We start from the raw sequence: 20242 nt of genomic DNA, 5'->3' as shown, positions 1-20242 counted from the left end.
AATCACAGTCGAATACAAAGCTGGTGACCTTAAATAACTTAAAAAGAAGAATCTACAGTTTATGTAATTTTGTGGTGATTAAACTTTTTTATAAAAGCTTTAAAATATTTTTAAATATTTTGTGTAAAATTCTAAATGATGCTTTATGTTTTCCATTGAAACTTTGAAATTTAAACAATTTAAGGAAATTTTGAATTTGTTTTCCTCTTGTTAAAATTTTCAGTTCTATCTCTGACATATTGTTATTTGGTTAATATCGATTCAAAGACCAGATCTTCGTGTAATTTTTCGTTTGTATTTATGTTTGGAAAATAAACGAATATTTTTTTTTTTTATCGAAACCATTATGATTTTCATCTCCATGGGATTTATTCGACCCTAGGGAAAATCCAAAAATGAATGAACTCTATATCTAGAGTTTTATTTCCGGATTTTTTTTCCCAAGGGAAAATCCAAGAACGAACTCACTCTATATCTAGAGTTTTATTTCCAGTGTTTTTTTTTAATACAAATAGTTGCAGAAACATCTGAATACAAAACAAATCATGTAGAGCTCATTATCACTTTTTTGTTTTGAGTTCTATTCCCGATGTTTTTTTACACAAAATATTTTCGGAAACATCTGAATAAAAACACATTTCATGTCACTTTTTTTTTAATTTCGATTATGATGTTCAGACAAACATCTAAATACACGAAACACGATACTCTTTTATTTATTTATTTTTTTTTGAAAAAAAAATACACAGTGCACTTCTACTCAAAACTCCCGAGATAACATAGAATTTTTCGAAATTCGGTGACAAAAACTATTATGAGACGATTTTATGAGTCATTTTTTAGACAAATTTTTTATATGGATTATCCATTAAAAAGTATTACATTTTATGTCAAAAATATTACTTATTATTATAAATATAGGTAGAGTTATCATCTCACCAATAAAACGTTTCACAGGAATATTACTCCAAAAACGAAGGGTCGCATCTGAATTCCGACAACGTGATAGTATTTTCTTTTTATAAAATTGTCCATCTTAAACGGAAATCCAAGTGTCGCATCCGTTAAAGTAACCACAGGCACATAATCTGTCCATAAAATCTTGGATACCACCAATCTCATTTTTATAATACCAAATCAATTATGTTGGTCTTTGTGCCACTCGATAAAAATATGAAACCAAGCATAAGATCATTTATTTGCTCTCTTATATATGATTGATTATATTTATGTTTAATCTCATTTTATTTTATGAAAACAACTTCGTTTCGTTCGTGTGATTGGACTATAAAAGATTATATTACATAAAAATGATAAATCGATCTATATATAGATGAATAAAATAATTATGTCATATCAAATATAAGATAAACAAAAATGTATAATTATTCACTCAAACGAAACGACCCAATTTTCTCTGCTAACATCTTCTCTTCTGGTCGGAAGTAATTAACGTGGAGCCACAGCTGGTCCATAATTGAGACTAATAAATAATGGGGTCCCAATCAGTTCAATTTTCTTTCGAGTTTCGCCTCCCCTATTAAGTTCCTTTTGCATGCAAGTTTAAAAACATGTATAGATGTGACATTTGTCAAATATGCAACAACCAAAAAGTTGTTAACCTTTAGTTAGTTCGCCTGAAATTCCTAGGATGCCTGGAGGCTACATTTTTGTCCCATTTGCACAGTGATTCTTGAACTGAATCCTCTCTCTCCACAGTTCTCTTGGGTATTTTGGGATCAAACCCATTTTTTTTTTCTTTTTTCCTTTTTTTTTTTTGATGATTTGAACAATGGATGGTGTAGTGATGAGTCCTATGCAGGTTTCTCGTGGATTTAAGGTAAGTTTACCAAACTCTTTTCTGGGTTCGATGAATGCTATGCCTTTTCTGGTATTTACTTGTCTTGTTTGAATTTTCCTTTTGTAATAAAAATTCAACCTTTGGTTCGAATATATCTAGAATGCGGTGTAAAAAATCTTGGCCAACTGTGTGATTGATTTGCTGTTATACATGAAGAAAACTGAGGCAGTAAGTTGAAATTGCTTTCATGTTTAAGTTTAATTTGGTTCAGTTCTGGGAGGTGATAATCTGTTTTCTTGATGCCCATTTCCTTTTTGTCATCGATTTTGAGTCTGATTGAAGTAAAAAAACGGTATTTTCTGTGATTAAATGCGTGTTCTACTGGATTAAATACTAGGTTACATGTGAATAATTTAATTCTTGGAAAAAGAGTTTAAAAAATTAATTGAAATTGGGATAATTGGAGCTTCCCCTAGTTCGTAGCCTAAGCCGCGGCCTTATCCTCTCCACTGGTTCTTTTGTTGTTAAAAGCTTCGATACTACTTGCGATACATGGTCAACCGGATTGTTTTTCCAAAAAAAGCAATTATTATTAGGGGTTGGCACTAAAAATTTGAATTATTGAGGTGAGTTTAAATTGTGAAATGTCAAACTTAGTGTTTCATGTAGGCGCGGCTTAGCAACTTAGATTAGCTTTAGTTGTAAAGGCTAAAGGCTCCAAACAGGACTGTGAAAAAGGGGCTACACTGGCGATTACTTTGAATCCATCCTCATTTCATGAACATTATCAACACAAGTTGGTATTGGGTCAACCTTATAAATGGTTTCAAACCTGCCACTTAATTGATATGGGATAGCTGTAGTCCAATCCTCGCCCTGCCACAACCCCTTGAGAAGGATAAGGATAAATTATCCATCTTTTGTGAAGCATGAGTTCTTCGAAAGTTCCCATGGTAAGCATAATGTGCATGTGTGTTGAGCATAAGGAAACTAGGAATTCTAATACTGTATATGTCTCATCTGTCAGTAGGCCCTCGATGGTTGAGTTTTGATATTACCACCACCCCTTATGAATTGTTTGAACGCACTTTCAATAAATGGTTATGAGAATCCGGCTTATGTTTATAGTTTTTTTTTTAATTAAATGATGTACATGATGAAATTGCTACTATGTTTTAGAACTTTAACTAATATCAAACTTGTCTGCTATTGACATGTGCAGAAAGAGACATGGAAACATACAATACTTTTGGCATTTCAAAGCCTTGGAGTCGTATATGGTCGCTTGAGTACTGCTCCCTTATATGTATTTGGATCAATAAAGTCAAAGGACATTCAATCCAAAAATGAGATACATGAACTATTCTCATTTATTTTCTGGACTTTAACCATCATTCCCTTGGTGAAATATGCTTTTATTGTACTCAGAGCTGATGATGATGGAGAAGGTAGCAATTTCGATAGCCTTTGAGTTTGGTATTATCTATGGTGAATTATATCAACCCTTGGGGGTATATCAGAGGAAAATACACTAGTATAATGTAAAATAACCTGTGATCCCCTTGTCTTCGTCGAAAAAAGGACCCTTCTACTTTGCTAATAATCGATTTGTACAACAAATAAGTTGTATGCATACTTTTCTTGTCAAACATAAGGGGTTCTGCCTTTTGCATGTTACACCACCGGCCTCACACAATTCAACAGATTTTTTTTGCATCTTTAACTCAAATTTCACGGGTAATTGCAGGTGGTCCATTTTCATTATATTCCCTACTCTGTAGACATGCCAAGGTGGGTCTAATACCAACATCAGGCAGGATTGGTGATAATGAAGAAGAAACTCCGTCTCTGATCAAACTGGACTCTAAAGCTAGAAGAGCTATAGAAAAACATAAAAGCACCCATTATTTACTGTTATTTGTGGCTTTGCTCGGGGCTTGCATGATTATTAGTGATGCAGTTCTTACCCCAGCAATTTCTGGTTTGTCATTGCCATAATTTCTTTTGTTCATCATTGGACTTCTTTTTTCTTTCTCTTTTTTTTTTTTCTTGTCTGGAATTTGTTTTGTCCATATCATGGATTCCCACCAAAATACTGGGAAGACTTATTTCAATTGTTTCTAAATCCAGTACTGTCAGCCACATCAGGTCTTGGACGGTCACTCGCAAAAATTTCAGCTAAATGTAAGAGTTTCCATCCTATTTGACTTTGATTTTGAATTGTTTATTTAAAAGCTTTGCTGTTTACATCTGACAGGTTTATTGTCATTTTCTTTCAGTTGCATCTTCAGATGAAACAAAAGAGCACCTGACAAAGGCCTTGAAGAAATGTGAGTTCCACTGTGAATAATGTAGTTACTTCTATTTTGCTCTTTCCTTTATTTACTTGATGTGTCGTTGCTAGTTCTCTCATAATACTAGCTGTCTTTCTGAACAACATTGATTTTCAATGGGTTTTGATTTCATAATCAACTAAGTCTAGTTTAAAGTGAAGAAACAGAAAACTCAAAGAAATAGTAGAATTCAAGTTGGCACAAGTTCGTTATTTCCCATCATTTTGCATATCAAAAAAATTAATCAGGGATAACTAGTCGAATTGGTTTGACTATGGAGCAAAATTGAATGTTGAGTCCCTGGAAAAGTAGATGACAGTTTCATCTGTTTTGTATTGTGTACCATGAATTATACATACTGATCACTTCTTAGATTAGCAAAATTTGCCTTGAGAACCTATTCATATTCATGATTTCACAATATCTAACAGTGATGTTTTAAATACTAAATCCTTCTTTATAACTCCGTGCTCAACTTTCTGATTTTAATTTGTATTTTCAGATGTTCCGATGCCTGCAGCATGTGCCATATTGGTCTGCCTTTTTACTTTGCAGCACCATGGGACCGACAAAATTGGACGCATATTTGCCCCAATTGTCATCACCTGGCTTTTGTTCATCAGTTGCTTTGGTCTATACAATATTATTCAGTGCGACAGTCAAATTCTTTATGCAATTTCGCCTGTATACATGCTCAGGTTCATCAAGAAAATTAACATCAAGCACTGGAAACTACTAAGCAGCATAGTCTTATGCATTGCAGGTTGTTCACCTGCTTTGGTGTACTTAAAACTAGTCTTTCTAGAATCAATCCTTTTTTTGTCATTTTTTCATTCTCCCGTTTTCCTTTTTTTTTACTGCCGTTGCATGAGTTAGTTGAATAGATATCACTTGCTATATTTTTATGTTTTGACGTGCTCCTAATATAAATTTTCCAGGATCAGAGGCAATGTTTGCAGATTTAGGCCATTTTTCCAAGAGATCTATTAAGGTAAGGACGGCAAGATATATGTATTTATTCTTCTTTAAGGGTAGAATAATGATTATATAGACTGTGAGATGGTCACATTATCAAATATTTTTAGAATAGTGATACGAAGCAATTTCCTCTGTAGTTCAAGTCAAATGTAGACTACTGTCAACCAAAATCAAACTCCTTGGATTTTTATTTTTAAAAAAAAAAATCAACAATCGTTCTTTGTTCATTCTATTCAAACTTCAACCAATTGACTTAAAAACGAAAACAAAATTGTACTTTTGACAAATAGCAATCAGCAGTAAAATATACATGGAAAGAAAAGTTCCAACTGGAAACATGAGTTTATATTGGTAGGATGTCAGATGTATAGGATTAAGCATACAAAAAAATGAAAATGATGACATGAAAACCCTTGATGGAAATAATTGAACAATTTAATAAGCTTAAAGAAAATTAAATACATGCAACAGTAAACAGTTGAAGTAAGACTTTTTTCTTTGATGCAGGTGACATTCGTCTGTATTGTGTATCCAGCTCTTTTGCTAACTTATGCTGGACAGGCTGCATATATCTCCAACCATTTCGGAGCGGATGACGTTTTTCATCTCAGTGAATCTATACCTAACAGTAAGATTTGTCTGTCTTCGTATTTTTTATGATTATTATCATGGTTGCCTTGACTGTGAAACCATGTCTTATTTTTTAGTACTTTCATCTTCAGGGATTCTCCAGCATGCATTTGCAGTACTGTCGATATTTGCTTCGGCAATAGGAAGCCAAGCAACCATTACAGCAGGGTTCTCCATCATAAACCAGTGCCAGGCACTTGACTGTTTTCCCAGAGTTAAAGTCGTTCATACATCAGAAAAAATACATGGCCAGGTTTATGTTCCAGATATGAACTGGATTTTTATGGTTTTGAGCTTAGCAATCACCATTGGTTTGCACGATATCTCACAGCTTGGAAAAGCAACAGGTACGCTTTTATAAAGATCCCATTTTTGTAAGTAACGTTGAAGAGATTGCTGGTTTAAAACCTTTTTCACTTGCACAAAATAAATACTTGGTCCATGCCTAACACTTGATTTTACGAAATGTATCTGCGAACCACAACTTTTGATACATTGATCCGTGCTACCTTAACCGAAATAAAAAATTCTCAACTATATCTCCGGCTATCATTAAGGTGTCATCGGTCAAGTTGATAGGAGCGTCATTTTGTTTATCGCAGGTTTGGCTGTAACTACCGCGATGCTAGTAACTACTTGTTTAATGTCTCTTGTAATTGCATTGTACTGGGAGAAGAACCTGTCCATATCAGCATGTTTTTTGCTTTTCTTCGGTTCTATTGAGGCCATGTACATGGTGGCGAGTTTTATGGGCATTTTCCGGGGTGCTTGGTGTTTGATCATCTTATTTATTCTTTTTATGACCATCATGGTTTCTTGGCACTATGGCACCATAAAGAAATATGAGTTTGACGTAGAAAACAAGGTGTCTATTGAGTGGCTAACAGATTATAGCCCTGGTCTTGGAGTTTCCCGGGTACCCGGCATCGGCTTCATATACTCCGACATTGAACTGGGAATCCCTGCTTTTTTTTCCCACTTCATCACAAACCTCCCTGCCTATCACCAGGTGCTGATTTTCGTCTCTTTCAGGAGTTCACCGGTACCCCACATTCCTGAAAACAGGCGGTACCTTATAGGCAGGGTCGGTCCCAGAGAATACAAGATCTACCGTTGCATTGTCCGGTACGGATACTGCGATAATGTTCGAGATACAGATGATTTTGAGAACCAGATAATCCGCTCCATCGGTGAATTTATCACGAGGGAGAATTATGATTGTGAAGCTTTGGCTTCATCTGAAGAAAAGATGATGGATATTGGAAGTTCAATGGGGGGTGGGATTGGACTGATCCCCGTTAAAGACAACGAGAACGTCTCGAATTTCAATTCGCGTGATCTAATTTCAAGTGAATCTCAGAGGAATCTGTTGGATGTTCCTTCTGGAAGTGGTGGTCCTCCGTCCCATAAAAAGAGAGTTCGGTTCACGATGCCTCCAAAGAGCCCCGAGATGCAAGCATCTGTGAGACGGGAACTTGAAGACATCATAGAAGCTAGGGAGGGTGGCACTGCTTATTTCTTGGGACAATCACATCTGATAGCAAGCAAAGGCTCGAATTTTGTCAAGAAATTCTTGATCATGGTTTATGTGTTTCTCGATAAGAATAGCCGAGAGCCTCCGGTCGAGTTGAATATACCAAATGCTGCTCTTTTAGAGGTCGGTACAGTATATTCTATATGATCTGCTGTGGTTCTAAACTCTTAGGGAGTATATATATATTTGCATGATACTTTTCAGAAGCTTTGTAGCAAGCTCAGTTATATATATATATGTTACTGGAGAAATTGTGTGCTCATAAGAAGTGGGCATTCCTTCTTATATTTAGCATATCATGTGTGTTTCCATTTGATGAAGCTCTGAAGAAAGCTCATGAGTGATATAAGGATGAGTGTATATATATATATATATGGTGAGTGTTATTTACACTCTAAAAAGTGTTAATAACACTCTTGACTCTACCTCATATAATTAATCATTTGATAGACAAATTTACTCTTGCATGTACTTTCCTTAAATTATGAAATATTGGTTTCAAAAAAAAATTATGAAATCTTTATTATCTAAAAAATATCTAAATATAAAACATTTTTAAATTACCACTAAAATTTTATTTAAAAAAAATAAAAATTTAATATTTTAAGAAATTGCCATATTTTTTTATAATTTAAAGAAAGTATATGCAGAAGGGTAATTTCATAATTTTTAAAAAGTCAAGATACGACATGAAAAATACAAATACTTATAATAGCTATCATGTTCTTAGTTTTTCATTAAATTTGTTCTTTTAATTTGTTTATGTCTTTTGAAAATCATGGATTTCTACATGATAAGCTGCAAGATATAGCAAATGACCATAATCATGGATTTGTGGCTGTGTTAAAAATGTTTTTTTTTTTATTTTATTTTATAGCGAAGCAATTATAGTAGCTAGGTGAATCGATCATGTAGCCAACACAGCCACAATCTTTTTTGTCTTTTAGAATGCCAACAATTAATTTAAGTCCCCAATAAGGTCGACAATTCAAATAGGACTGAGATATATATTTTTGCACAAAAATTAGGGGTGAAATTGGGTCGGGACCCGTCCCGTAACCCCCTTACCCGATTTTCGTTCCGATAGGAATTGGGATATTTTTTTTCTCCCGATCTCGGACCCGAGATGTGTCGGGACCCGAATATTCGGGATCCCGAACATTCGGGATCCCGTTGAGTCGGAGAGGGTAATCCCGAATAATATTTTTTTAAAAAAAAAATTCTAAGAAAATATTTTTTTGAAAAAAATTTATGAAACAAATCAAATAATTTCTTAATACATTACAAATAAATTAAAATTTCTTTATATATAACCATTAAAAAACTAAAACATTTTTTTAGTACATTACAAATAAACTAAAACAACTACTTAATTAATAAAAAAACATATAATTATTCATAATAATAAAAAAAAACAAAATAAAAAATTATAACTCAATGTTAATATTAAAAAAGATAAATATAAAAAAATTATATGGTATATAATTATAAAACATTAATATTAAAACATAAAATTAAAAAAATTTATTTTTTTAATTAAAAAATATTATTAAAAAAAATTATTTTTATATTCGGATCGGGTCGGGAATTCCATCGGGAAGGGTTGCCTATCCCGATCCCGATCCCGACATTGATCGGATCGGAAAAAATCTCGAACACTCGGGTCGGAAAAAGTTCGGGACGGGAAAAATTCGGGACGGAAACGGATTGGAAATCGGGACGGGTCGGGATTTTTGTAAAATTTGCCACCCCTAGTAAAAATGAACAATATATATAAATATTATTGGCCAGAGTAAATATTTACAACAATATTATATGTATATTATATATAACTGCGTAAGAAAAATTCTTTTGAGAAACGTGTATAATGTCACGTAAGTATTTTTGAATAAAAAATATTAAAATTACCAAAAAAATAAAGATAGCAGACTAAAACTGAAATCTGAAAATATAAAAGAGCAAAATCGCAAAATGACAAATATACATGACTAAAAAAAGTAATTTTCCTTAATATTATTGGCCAGAGTAAATAGTTACAACAATATTATATGTATATAACTAAGTAACAAAAACTCTTTTGAGAAAGTCCTACATTATATCATTTTTTGTGAGACTAATCTTTTATTTTAATCATTCATTAAAAATATTATTTTGTATATCAAAATTAGTACTTTTAATTATAAATATGAAAAAATTGCTTTTTTGGTCCTATATATTTTTTACTTTACGATTTCAGTCCTATATATTTTCAGATTTTAGTTCTAGTCCGCTATCTTTATTTTTTGGCAATTTTAGTCATTTTTTGATGTGGCGCTGACGTGGCACAAATTCAATGCTAACGTGGAGCTGACGTGTACAGTGTCACGTAAGCATTTTCGAGTAAAAAAGACCGAAATTGCCAAAAATCAGAACATGCATGCATGCAGGACTAAAACTACATAGAAGACCAAAATCGCAAAATGACAAACATACATGACCAAAATTTGCAGTTTTTTCTTATAAATATAGGCATTCTTAACTCATCTCACGTTCTTCTCACGAAATCTACTCATTTAATTTACATTAAAACTATATATTTTAAGCTAGACTAGATACATGCATGCAACCATAAAAATTAAAAAAAAAATCTTATTTTAAAAAATAATAATAATTTTGCAATCATTATTATTATTATTATTATTATTATTATTATTTATGCATAGAAATATTCTAGTGAAAAAAGGGAACCCGAAAAGAAACCCTAAAAACAGTATAAAAACTATTGGGGGGCATTAATTTGGCAAGAAAAGGTGAGACATGGTGATGAAGCAGAAATAGAATGGGACCAAAATGGAATAGTGTAAGCAACTGATTGAACATGGATTTTCTTGTACGTAAGAATCAGATTGGCTCCTCAATTTCCAAGAAAACCCCCTCGAGAAGTTCCTTTCAACAAACATTGTAAGAGATGTATAAATGCCGAGGCAAAAAGGCCACACACCCCTTCTTCAGTTTTCTGACTGATTTAATTGATCCATCTCTCATACGTCAATCAACCCCCCCATCGCTCTCTTCCAAAATATTATTACAAGCAGCAGCTGGCCTTGTGTGTATTCTGTATCTATCTATCTATCTATCTATATATGTGCTGGCTCATGAATGTAGCTGCTGCATGCAATTAGTGTTTGTTCTTAATCTTCTGGGGTTTCTTTTATTGGTAATCTTTTGTGGGTTTGGGATATATATATATATATATCATCATGGAGAGGAAATGGGACTGTGAAGATCGGGAAGAAGATGCCCGAGAAAATGCGGGGAAAGAAGAAGAAGAAGATGATGATGGTGGTGATATTGGTGTTTTGAAGAGGGAAATTTCTTGCCATGCTTTGTATGAGTCTTTGGTTGAGTCTCATTTGGAATGCTTGAAGGTGATGATTTCTTTTTTTTTTTTTTTTTTTATTTCAAGATATATATATATATAGAGAGAGAGATCTTGGAACATATATATATATGTATACATGTGTAAATATAAATTTAGGCTGTATTTTCAAGAAAACTTTTTGGACCTTGCAAAGATTGGATTTTTAATTGGTGTTTGAGATTCCCAACTGAAAATTTCTCATTTCTACACGATTTAAAAGATTTAAGTTCTGCTAGATGTTAAATAACGTTGTATATAGATTTTGATAAAACGGCAAAATGTTCGAGCTTTATATATACAAGGTTGTATTTTGCAGCTTTGCTGCGACTTGGATGACAATATTCACTGTGTTGTCGAGCCAATAGCATCTGATGATCAAAACCAGCTTAAAATGTCTCGTGAATCAGAGTTAGACCAGTTTATGGTAAGATCAAGAACTTCATGATGTAAAATTAATTTAATTTCTCTTTTGTATTTATATATATAATTTAAATCTAGCTTATATATTTGGTGCTGCAGGAAGCATACTGCATGGCCTTAAACAAGCTAAAGGAATCAATGGAAGAACCCCAACAAGAATCAATGGAATTTATCAATTACATGTATTCTCAACTAAAGGATGTTGTGGCCATCCCTTCATCCACTTTATCCCCTACCAAATAATTAACTTGTATTTCAAAAGTTTGATTTGTAGAATTACAAGCTCTGGTGTTATCGAATCATCAGCGATATATGTATTTTTTTTTTCTACTGTTGTATGGTTTAAAAAACATTGAATTTTGAATGTTATTATTGGCTATATTTATTTATTTATTTATTTTTTGCAAATTTGGTTGGTTTATAGAGCTTCTGAAATAGTTTAAAGCAACAAAAGATGTCGGGTTGGTATGATCTAACTTTGTTCTTTTACACGCCTTGTCATCGATAGTGGTGCAGTGACACAAACAACTATCAGTTTACTGGCATCGTTTGTTTATATCAAAATGTTGATATCGGAAAATAAATAACCTTTCTCGCAAGTAAGTCCCCGGGAAAGCTTGTGGTACTCCGGCTGATTTGCTTTCTATCAAAATCCTTTGTTTGCCAAACTTTGGGTTTTATGAATTTAATTTTTTTTTTTTTTGACGTGGCAACCCGCAGCCGCCATCTTCGGTGAGCACTGGGTAAACTTTCGGACTAACACAATAGCCTGCAAACTACGTTAGTCAGGTAAACTACACTAGGCAAGCCCTGTGTGACAACTGACTAGTTCAAAAAGGTGTTGGTAAAGAGAATTGGACGCTCTTGCTGTTTATTTATGGCTTCTGGACTCTGGTATTGTTTTGTTTTTTTTGTTTTATGACCAATGTGGAGTATGTTGAAATTCAAGAAATTAATAAATGAAACGTTGTATACGTACTAGCTACGTTAAAATTAAAAGGTGGATAATTTAATCAAGTGTGATTGGACTTAGTCAAGATTAAACGTTGTTTAAAAGAGTTTTCAGAGAATTGCCAACGTCTCAGTCGACATCATGATATTAAGTGATATTGCCCACAGGGGCATAGGCGAGTTGGTAAGGTATGAGGTGACGTGGAAAGAAATTCCCCAGCGTTGCGGGTTCGATCCTCGTGTGGAGCATATTCCTCATTGAAATATTTGGGGGTATGCTCTGGGCGTTGGACCATGTTGTTCCCTCCCTCAGGTCCCTGCCTACTCGTGCACATCCCTCGATTTAACCCCTGCATGAGTCAATAAGTCTCTGACTCATATGGGATGGGGTCCCCTTCAGGGTCAACCCTTTTTTTTTTTAATGATATTAAGTGATATTAAATGGAAGTATTAACGTGGTATGCAAATTATTGCTTTAGATATCAACTTAATTAAAAGTAGCGGTTGTAGGTTTTCATATAATTAAAAAAAAATCTTAATAGATTACTTAAACAAAAAAAAACAACAAAAATCTTCAATGGGACTAATAATTTGATTAACAGTAGTTGTTATAAATTCTTCTATAAGTTTTTTTTTTTTTCATGAAGTTAAAAAAATCTTCAATGGGACTAATAATTTGATTAACAATAGTTGTTATAAATTCTTCTATAAGTTTTTTTTTTCATGAAGTTATTTTTTATGGAATAATATTGTTTGCTGTAGTTTAAATATACTTAATTTGATATTGGAAAAAAATCATAGCATTAGTTTGTAAATTAAATAGAAAATCAATTATATAAACTAACGTGTAAATAATATCACAATGTATTTGGATCGAGTACATTTGAATTTCAAGTTTATGCTTTGATATGATTGTAGTAATTATTTGGATGTAAAATTAAAATTCCTTCGTCAATTAAGTTTATACTTCAGTCTTTTGATGAATTTTAATTTTTCCAAAATTATATTAATATAAAATCAATTTTTAAATCCTTCGACAAAATCCAGCTCCATTTAATCAAACAAAACCTTGTTATCTTTGCTGTACGTGAATAATTGCCCATTAATAGTACAACTACAATAATATTGTTTTTTTAACAATATTTTATAATTTTTTTTGAACCAATTATTTTACAATTTTATCTGAACATTTTTTTTAAAAAAAAACATCACTAAATATTTGAAATCAATTATTGAATTGTTTGCTCCCAACAATTACCAAGTGCATCATTCAAAAATCACAAGGTAAAGACTTCTAGAACAAGAATATCTTGTTATTTCGATTTCGATTCTGTACAGACAAATTTAAGAAGAAACCATACAAAAGTTTCGATTTCGATTCCGATTCTGTACAGATAAATTCAAGAAGAAACCATTCATTCAGCCAAGATCACATTATCTGAGACCGTTTATTATCCTTAAATCAAAGAGATAAAAGATTCAACTTTTATTTACCAAACTAGTTGGAAACCATGCTCTCTGTTTCCTTCACAAAGCCATCTCCAGTCCAGTCTTTATCAGACTGCAAACCTTTCTTCACAGCCTTCCTTTCGCGGATCGCTTCTTGTTGCCTTTTAACCAAATCCATATGCGTCGTGAAGTAGTCGAGTGAAGCCCTGTACAAATAAATGGCAAGAGGATTGTTGGAATTTCATTCTGATGTGTATTTGGAGTAACAAAGAAAATCGATTGTAAATGAATACCCCCGGAAATCTTGTATAGACGAAAAGTTGTGCTTCTTCATAAAATCTTGCAGCTCAGAGCAAAGCTTCTTCACAAGACCGTATCCGTGCATCATAACACCAGTGCACACCTAGAGTTATTCCAAAAAAGAAAATTTTAGTTTATTGCATCGAAATGTATTAAATTTCACCCCCGCCTTGCAATGGCGGAGCCAGAAATCCTAAACTACCCGGGCTAAAATTTTAAACTCTAGAATTGTTTAAACTTTTGAATCGAACCACCCGGGCTACTATCAAATTAATCTAAAATTTTGCCAATATCAATATATATAAAATTTTAAAATTATTTTTTGGGTTAAAATTATTTTTTGGGCCACCCGGGCTACAGCCCGGGTGCCGCTATATGTGGCTCCGCCACTGTCGCCTTGTCCCTCTTCCCCGACTAATTCGCTGTAAGCCCCTACTGCATGGAAGTAATTCCATGATTATATGCAGCAAGCTAGTTAGAAGTATTAATAGTGTCGTGCGACCTGAACAGTATCTGCTCCAAGAAGGATAAATTCTGCTGCATCACTGCCCGTCTCAACTCCACCGATGGCAGAAAGTGAATAATTTTTATCTGCAAATTCCTTCTTCATCATCTGTGCAATGCTCATGACTTTTGCAAGTGCAATCGGATGGACTGCTTTTGAAGAATAACCTCCAGGCGTCGAATACCTAAGTTGGCATTGAACACAAGTTTAAGAAAATAAAGAAAGAAATTTTAACTGGTGACACAAACGTGACATCGTTTTTATTTCGAACAAAACAAAAACAAAAACAAAAGCCAAAAACAACTCACCCTTCTACACAAGGCTCTGGTCGCAAAGTATCAAGATTAATTCCCATGACACTCATGATTGTATTAATCGCAGAAACACCTTCACATCCAGTCCTCAAAGAAATTCTAGCAGGCTGTGAAAACAAAATATTATAATTCACCATAAAATTAATTTCAGTATAACAAAAAGAGATGTGTCATCGAAATTAGTTTTATATGGCACTTATTGCGATAGAAAGAAAAAAAACAAGGAAACCTGTGTGATGTCAGTGATATTCGGAGTCATCTTTGCCCAAACTGGTACCGTGGCTTTTGCATTAATCCATCCACAGACTTCCTCCAGTAATACACAATCTTGGCCAACCGCAGCACCCATTTTACGTTCCGGCATACCATGAGGACATGAAAAATTTATTTCAATTGCGTCCTGGAAACCGAAAAAAGAAATATGAAACCCTCCATACACTTCAGATTGGGACTAGAATAAATCCTAGATATTTGACTAGACTCGAAAGAACCAAGACTATATCTTACGATTCCAGTTTGCTCAACTCGGTCAATGAGTTCTTCCCATGCGGCTTTGTCATACTCTTCCATGATAGAGGCAATAAGTATCCGGTCTGGATACTCCTCCTTCAACTGTCTAAACTCTTTTAACATAGTCTCTAGAGGTCGATCACTTATGAGTTCAATATTTTCCCACCCAATAATTTGTCCTTTTGCAGAGCCATTTGGTTCTGCTCGTAATTTAGCATAACGAGGAGTAACATTTATAACTTTTGCAGCATCAAGGGACACCTGTGCATAATAAGTAAATTTTCCTCAACAGAAGCAGCAATAAAATTCAACTTGAATTGAACTATGATCTCACTAGTCCAAATGGATTTTGATTGAACACGGTTTTACATAGCAGAAAATTAACTATTTAATCAGCCAATAAGCTATAACACGAATTTTTTATATTATAGAAGAAAGATGAAATCCTCCACCTAATACTACATGAACATTAGGTGAAACCAATGAACTTAAACTATGTCATATATCATTGAGGGGTCCACGATTTCCAATAAGAAATTATGGATCCAAGCATCTTCTATTCGTCCATTATTCACCTAGATGCATCATATGTTCCCCCTAACATATGTTAGATGTGTCTGAATGAATGGTGCTATAGACGGTTAAGCAGTGGCTACGTTTGAATCATTTTACAGAATCTCGCGGGTGAATCGATGAGATCAGAGCACAAATAAATCATCAACGAAATGGGATAACAAACTGGAACAAAATTTCAAATTTTACACAAACGTCACCATTGCCCCAAAGTTTATATCTCTCTATGCAAATCCTCTATCTTTGAACCATCAAACCACCATCGTAAAATATTAAGCAAAGGATATCAAATCCCAACCATCGTTTGTTTAGAGACAATTAAGTGCCAACCATTTTAAGCTATTTTTCAATCATTCCTCAACTACAAATCCTGCTACCAAATCCACACGCTCATTCTCGATCATGTTCGATAAGTCCTCGAGGATACCGAGATTATTACTAAAAAAATCTTAAATATGCCGAAGAAACAAACTTCAGAGAAACCGGATCACAATTCCCACTTCAAAAAACAAGAAATTCGGAGTTAGGAACAGATCAAAATCTACAAATGGATGCAACACCTCTGCAGTGAAAAAGGGTAATAAAACAGTACAGGAGCCTTACAGTTTTGGCTATGACACCACCCCAACCTTCATCAAAGGCCCGTTTCATGACAGTGTAGTTGGTGCCCGGAGGACCCGACCCGATCACAAATGGGTTCGCCATCTTCATCCCATTCACCGTCACACTAAGATCAGGCTCCGCAGCCGCATCTTGAGCGAATACTCTGAACCCAACTCGACGCTTGCTGAACCCGAAACTCTGCCTCTGCCGCCGCCACGTCACCGGAAACTCCGCCACCGAGCCGTTGAGCGGACGAATCAATCCAGCAGTTGCCATGTAACCAAAAAAATCGTTTCTTTATTTCTTCCCTTGTTGAATTATCGAGATTCGGAGCTGGCAGATGAGATAAAAATGAATATCTTGGAATCTCAATCAAATGAAGGGATTTGTTTATTTTACTGAAAGGGATGGAGTGGGCAGACGCAACGCAAGAAGATTACTTCTTGCTTTATGACTTTTTTTATATATAATCTCATTACGTGACATGTGGCACTATTCATTTTTTATCATTATTATTATTGGTAAATTAATTTTTAAAATTAAAATATAGTTTTACGTTGTTGTGTATAATATAAGTATTTGTATGAAAGATTTTTGCTTAAAATTAACGTTTGATTTTTTGATTTAATATGTTTTACTTTATTTAAAAAATAATGATGTTTATGGGACAGGAATCTTTTGGAAAAGGAAATTAATATGTTATGAGAGACTGAGATAGTTATCATAAGGTTTTGATATTTTTATGTAAATCTAAAAATATTTTAAGAAGAATTCGAATGATTGTATTTTAAAAAAATACAAGTTCAAAGATTTCATTTCGCTCAAATCAAAGTATTTGAAATCCATTATAATCTAAATGGGATAATTCATAATAATATCTTTATTATTTGTCCTTTCCTATTTTATTCATCTAATTATATTTTAAGAAGAATTCGAATGCTTGTACTTTAAAAAAATACAAGAAGTTCAAAGATTTCATTTCGCTCAAATCGAAGTATTTGAAATCCGTTATAATCTAAATGAGATAATTCATAATAATATCTTTATTTTTTGTCCTTTCCTATTTATTCATCAATTTTTACGTATAATATATTTCTCATGTTTTTTTAGAATATTAGTATAAGATTATATTAATATTACAACTATTGTTTTTTGATAGTACAAGATTACATCAATGATATAACTATACGATTTATCAATGTAATAAAAATGTCCGCACAACCAATGAGACTTGAGCATGAATTCGAAAATTGTTTATCTCGAACAATAAAACTACTTAAATCTATCTAAATAAACTAAAACGACTAACCGACTTTAGCGAGAATCGAATCCCACCCTTAGCCATGGGACTAGGGGTGAAAAAAAATACCGAAATACCGGAAAATCGTACCGAATTTTTTTTTCGATATATCGGTATATATCGAAATACCGAAAAATAATTTTTTAAAAAATATTTATATATGAAAATTTTCGGTATACCGACTTTTTTGCCGGTATACCAAATTTTTTTTGAATTCGGTATCGCTACACGGTATAGATTTTCGTCATACCGAAAGTTCGGTATACCGAAAATTCGATATATTCGATATACGGTACGATATCGATATGAAAAAATTACATACCAATTTTTTCGATACGGTATCCAATTTTTGGTACGGTATACCGTACCGACCCACCCCTACACGGACTAAAAGCTAATTGGACTCTCAAGTTTTAAATTGTGTCTCGATTTTGTCCATCGTATAATATTGACAATTCCCTTTTATTGTAAAACATGACGTATTCAAAAAATGCATTACGTTTTTCCGAAATTGCCTAAGAAAACGACGCAAAGTTTGTCAATTCCTGAAGTATACTCCATGTTTCTCATCTTAATTTCTTAAATGTTTCTTTTGTTGAACTCCGATCCGACGCCTAGATTATTGAGAGCCAATAAATTAACTATAATTTTAATTTATACAAAATCTTTGGGATATATATAGTGGATGTAACAACGCACTATTTTATTATTTTTGTCAAAATCTCACTAAAAACACCCAAAATTTCAAGTTTTAAAATACAAGTTACTTTTAAAATAGTTTATGAAAGTTGTCATTGACTCTATATGTATTGACGTGTAGGGGTGTTCATTCGATCAAAACTGAACCGACTGAACCGATATTTGCCAAAATCGAACCGACCGATCTTATTTTTTAACCGATCGAATTTACATATAAAAACCGACTAAACCGAACCGATAAAAAATCGATTATTTCGGTTAAAAACCAAAATAACCGAGTTTTCATTTGTTTTTTAAAAAATTTACATGCTTTTTGTTTTAAAAAAAATAAAGGTATTTTTAAAATTAAAGGTCTTTTGCCTTACACTTTCAGCATTATAGTCTGCAATTAGTCAAAACCCATTAACTCAAAAAAAAAAAGTAAATACCCATCTGAGTATATCACCTAATTAATATTATGTTCGGATATTTTACATTCACCTCACGTGTATTTAATTTATTTGACACTAATAATACACAATTTATTTCTCACAAAATACTACAATACTTTTTTTAAAAAAAATATTAATAATAGTTAATGGGCCCAAGTGGCTCAAGCTGGCTAAATAATGGTAAATGCATGGCCCATGTTATAACAAATAGGATTGGACATATGTAGTTACGGTACAAAAAATAAACAACTAGAGGCCCAATATTTTTTTAATTATATAAACAAATTTCGGTTTAATCGGTTTAACCGATTTTTTTTAAAAAAAACGAAATCGAATCGATTAAACTGAATTAACCGATATCTTCAAAAAAAATAACCAAAAACCGAATAAACCGAACTGATATTTTGTCAGTTTTATCGGTTTAACCGATTTTTTTCTCACCCCTATTGACATGGGTGGAGCTACCCCAAAGATTGGAGTGGGCTATAGCCCTCGCTATTTTTTTTAAAAAAATTATTATTAGGTATATGTACTACAAAATATTTGACGTTTGTGTGTCGCCAAATGTAAGCTGCACACGTCGCCGAATGTTTTGCGACACAAAAATACGTCGCCAAGTTGCGCCGCTAACGCTTTGTATGCAAATGTCAAGTTTGCTTTGCAGCGTCGCCAAAGGCAATGACACATTTGACGACATATTACGTATGCGTCGCCAAATGTTTAACTATTTTACGACATTACTTTAGCGTCGCCAAATATTTTCTTCTTTGTGATTTTGTTTATTATTGTAAATTATGCTACGACAAACAAACACGTCGCTAAATGTAGAGCCGCATTTGGCAACGCAATTCAAGCGTCATCAATTGTTCTATTCTTCTCATTTGCCAGCATAATAAACGTGGTAAAAGACATCATAAATGGTTTCATTCTTTAAATATTAAAATAAAATCAAATCAAATAATTAAATAAAATTAAATTTACTATTAATTAATCAAATTTTGTCACAAAATAACACAGTTAATCAAACTAAATCCAAAAAACACAAATAATCAAACACTAATCTGTTTGAAATTTATAAAAAAAAATACATAGTTGTCAAATACTAGGGAGGTGGCGGAGGAGATAAAGTCGAAGATCATGTCGGTGGAAGCTGAAAAGAGAAACCAGGAATCGTCTGTTGAAGATGTTGCAATAATGCATCGAGTTTTTGTTGTTGTTCAGCAATAGTCTGTTTCTGCTCATCGACCGTTTGTTGCAAAATCACAATTTGTTCTCAATCATCGTTATTCCTTGGACTGATGTTTGTGGCTCTAAGACCACCCACTACGAAAAGTTTAGGCAATGGACCTAAACTCTTGACGTAGCGAGATCGTGAACCTAAAACTTGTGTCATTATATCGACATCCTTGGGCTGATGCACATTATCAACCGTAGAGACATGTATTTCAGGTTCTGTTCGATTCGATCGACTATCCACCATTTCAGCCTAAAAAAAATTTAGCAAGTAAATA

General features: G+C 33.3%; 3 protein-coding genes across 5 annotated transcripts; 2 read left to right on the top strand and 1 right to left on the bottom strand.

Annotated features, from left to right (window-relative positions):
* Positions 1 to 1471: 1471 nt before the first annotated feature.
* On the top strand, positions 1472 to 7561 carry LOC140863560 (potassium transporter 25-like). Of its 3 annotated transcripts, none has more exons than XM_073267078.1 (10): positions 1472 to 1840; positions 3024 to 3249; positions 3549 to 3782; positions 3932 to 3985; positions 4081 to 4131; positions 4637 to 4897; positions 5073 to 5125; positions 5620 to 5740; positions 5835 to 6089; positions 6345 to 7561. In XM_073267078.1, the coding sequence occupies exons 1-10, from the start codon at positions 1793 to 1795 to the stop codon at positions 7421 to 7423; spliced, it is 2382 nt and encodes a 793-aa protein (XP_073123179.1). In that variant the 5' UTR covers positions 1472 to 1792; the 3' UTR covers positions 7424 to 7561. The 3 variants fall into 3 exon arrangements, with proteins under 3 accessions (XP_073123179.1, XP_073123181.1, XP_073123180.1); XM_073267080.1 differs by lacking the exon at positions 1472 to 1840 and adding an exon at positions 1861 to 2029; XM_073267079.1 differs by lacking the exon at positions 1472 to 1840 and adding an exon at positions 2120 to 2754.
* Positions 7562 to 10292: 2731 nt separating this feature from the next.
* On the top strand, positions 10293 to 11465 carry LOC140867679 (homeobox protein knotted-1-like 1). The gene is made up of 3 exons (XM_073272725.1): positions 10293 to 10683; positions 10993 to 11100; positions 11196 to 11465. The coding sequence occupies exons 1-3, from the start codon at positions 10516 to 10518 to the stop codon at positions 11337 to 11339; spliced, it is 420 nt and encodes a 139-aa protein (XP_073128826.1). The 5' UTR covers positions 10293 to 10515; the 3' UTR covers positions 11340 to 11465.
* Positions 11466 to 13339: 1874 nt separating this feature from the next.
* Positions 13340 to 16718, bottom strand: LOC140865502 (dihydropyrimidine dehydrogenase (NADP(+)), chloroplastic). The gene is made up of 7 exons (XM_073270165.1): positions 16302 to 16718; positions 15123 to 15386; positions 14845 to 15015; positions 14610 to 14722; positions 14299 to 14485; positions 13790 to 13899; positions 13340 to 13702 (listed from the first exon to the last, which is right to left on the bottom strand). The coding sequence occupies exons 1-7, from the start codon at positions 16575 to 16577 to the stop codon at positions 13546 to 13548; spliced, it is 1278 nt and encodes a 425-aa protein (XP_073126266.1). The 5' UTR covers positions 16578 to 16718; the 3' UTR covers positions 13340 to 13545.
* Between the last annotated feature and the right edge of the window lie 3524 nt (positions 16719 to 20242).

This window comes from Henckelia pumila, chromosome 4 (genome assembly GCF_033568475.1).
Source record: "Henckelia pumila isolate YLH828 chromosome 4, ASM3356847v2, whole genome shotgun sequence".
NCBI classification, from domain to species: domain Eukaryota; kingdom Viridiplantae; phylum Streptophyta; class Magnoliopsida; order Lamiales; family Gesneriaceae; genus Henckelia; species Henckelia pumila.
Note: the sequence above shows the minus strand (reverse complement) of the source record. Positions and strands in the feature narration are given on the sequence as shown.

Excerpts from the sequence above, each read along its gene's own strand:
- LOC140863560 (XM_073267078.1), top strand. The coding sequence starts at position 1,793 with ATGGATGGTGTAGTGATGAGTCCTATGCAGGTTTCTCGTGGATTTAAG. Across the intron at positions 3,783-3,931 it reads TCTTACCCCAGCAATTTCTG|TACTGTCAGCCACATCAGGT; the intron begins GTTTGTCATTGC and ends TTCTAAATCCAG. Across the intron at positions 5,126-5,619 it reads TTTCCAAGAGATCTATTAAG|GTGACATTCGTCTGTATTGT; the intron begins GTAAGGACGGCA and ends TCTTTGATGCAG.
- LOC140867679 (XM_073272725.1), top strand. The coding sequence starts at position 10,516 with ATGGAGAGGAAATGGGACTGTGAAGATCGGGAAGAAGATGCCCGAGAA. Across the intron at positions 10,684-10,992 it reads CTCATTTGGAATGCTTGAAG|CTTTGCTGCGACTTGGATGA; the intron begins GTGATGATTTCT and ends TGTATTTTGCAG. Across the intron at positions 11,101-11,195 it reads CAGAGTTAGACCAGTTTATG|GAAGCATACTGCATGGCCTT; the intron begins GTAAGATCAAGA and ends TTGGTGCTGCAG.
- LOC140865502 (XM_073270165.1), bottom strand. The coding sequence starts at position 16,577 with ATGGCAACTGCTGGATTGATTCGTCCGCTCAACGGCTCGGTGGCGGAG. Across the intron at positions 15,016-15,122 it reads GAGTTGAGCAAACTGGAATC|GACGCAATTGAAATAAATTT; the intron begins GTAAGATATAGT and ends TTCGGTTTCCAG. Across the intron at positions 14,486-14,609 it reads CCAGAGCCTTGTGTAGAAGG|GTATTCGACGCCTGGAGGTT; the intron begins GTGAGTTGTTTT and ends ATGCCAACTTAG.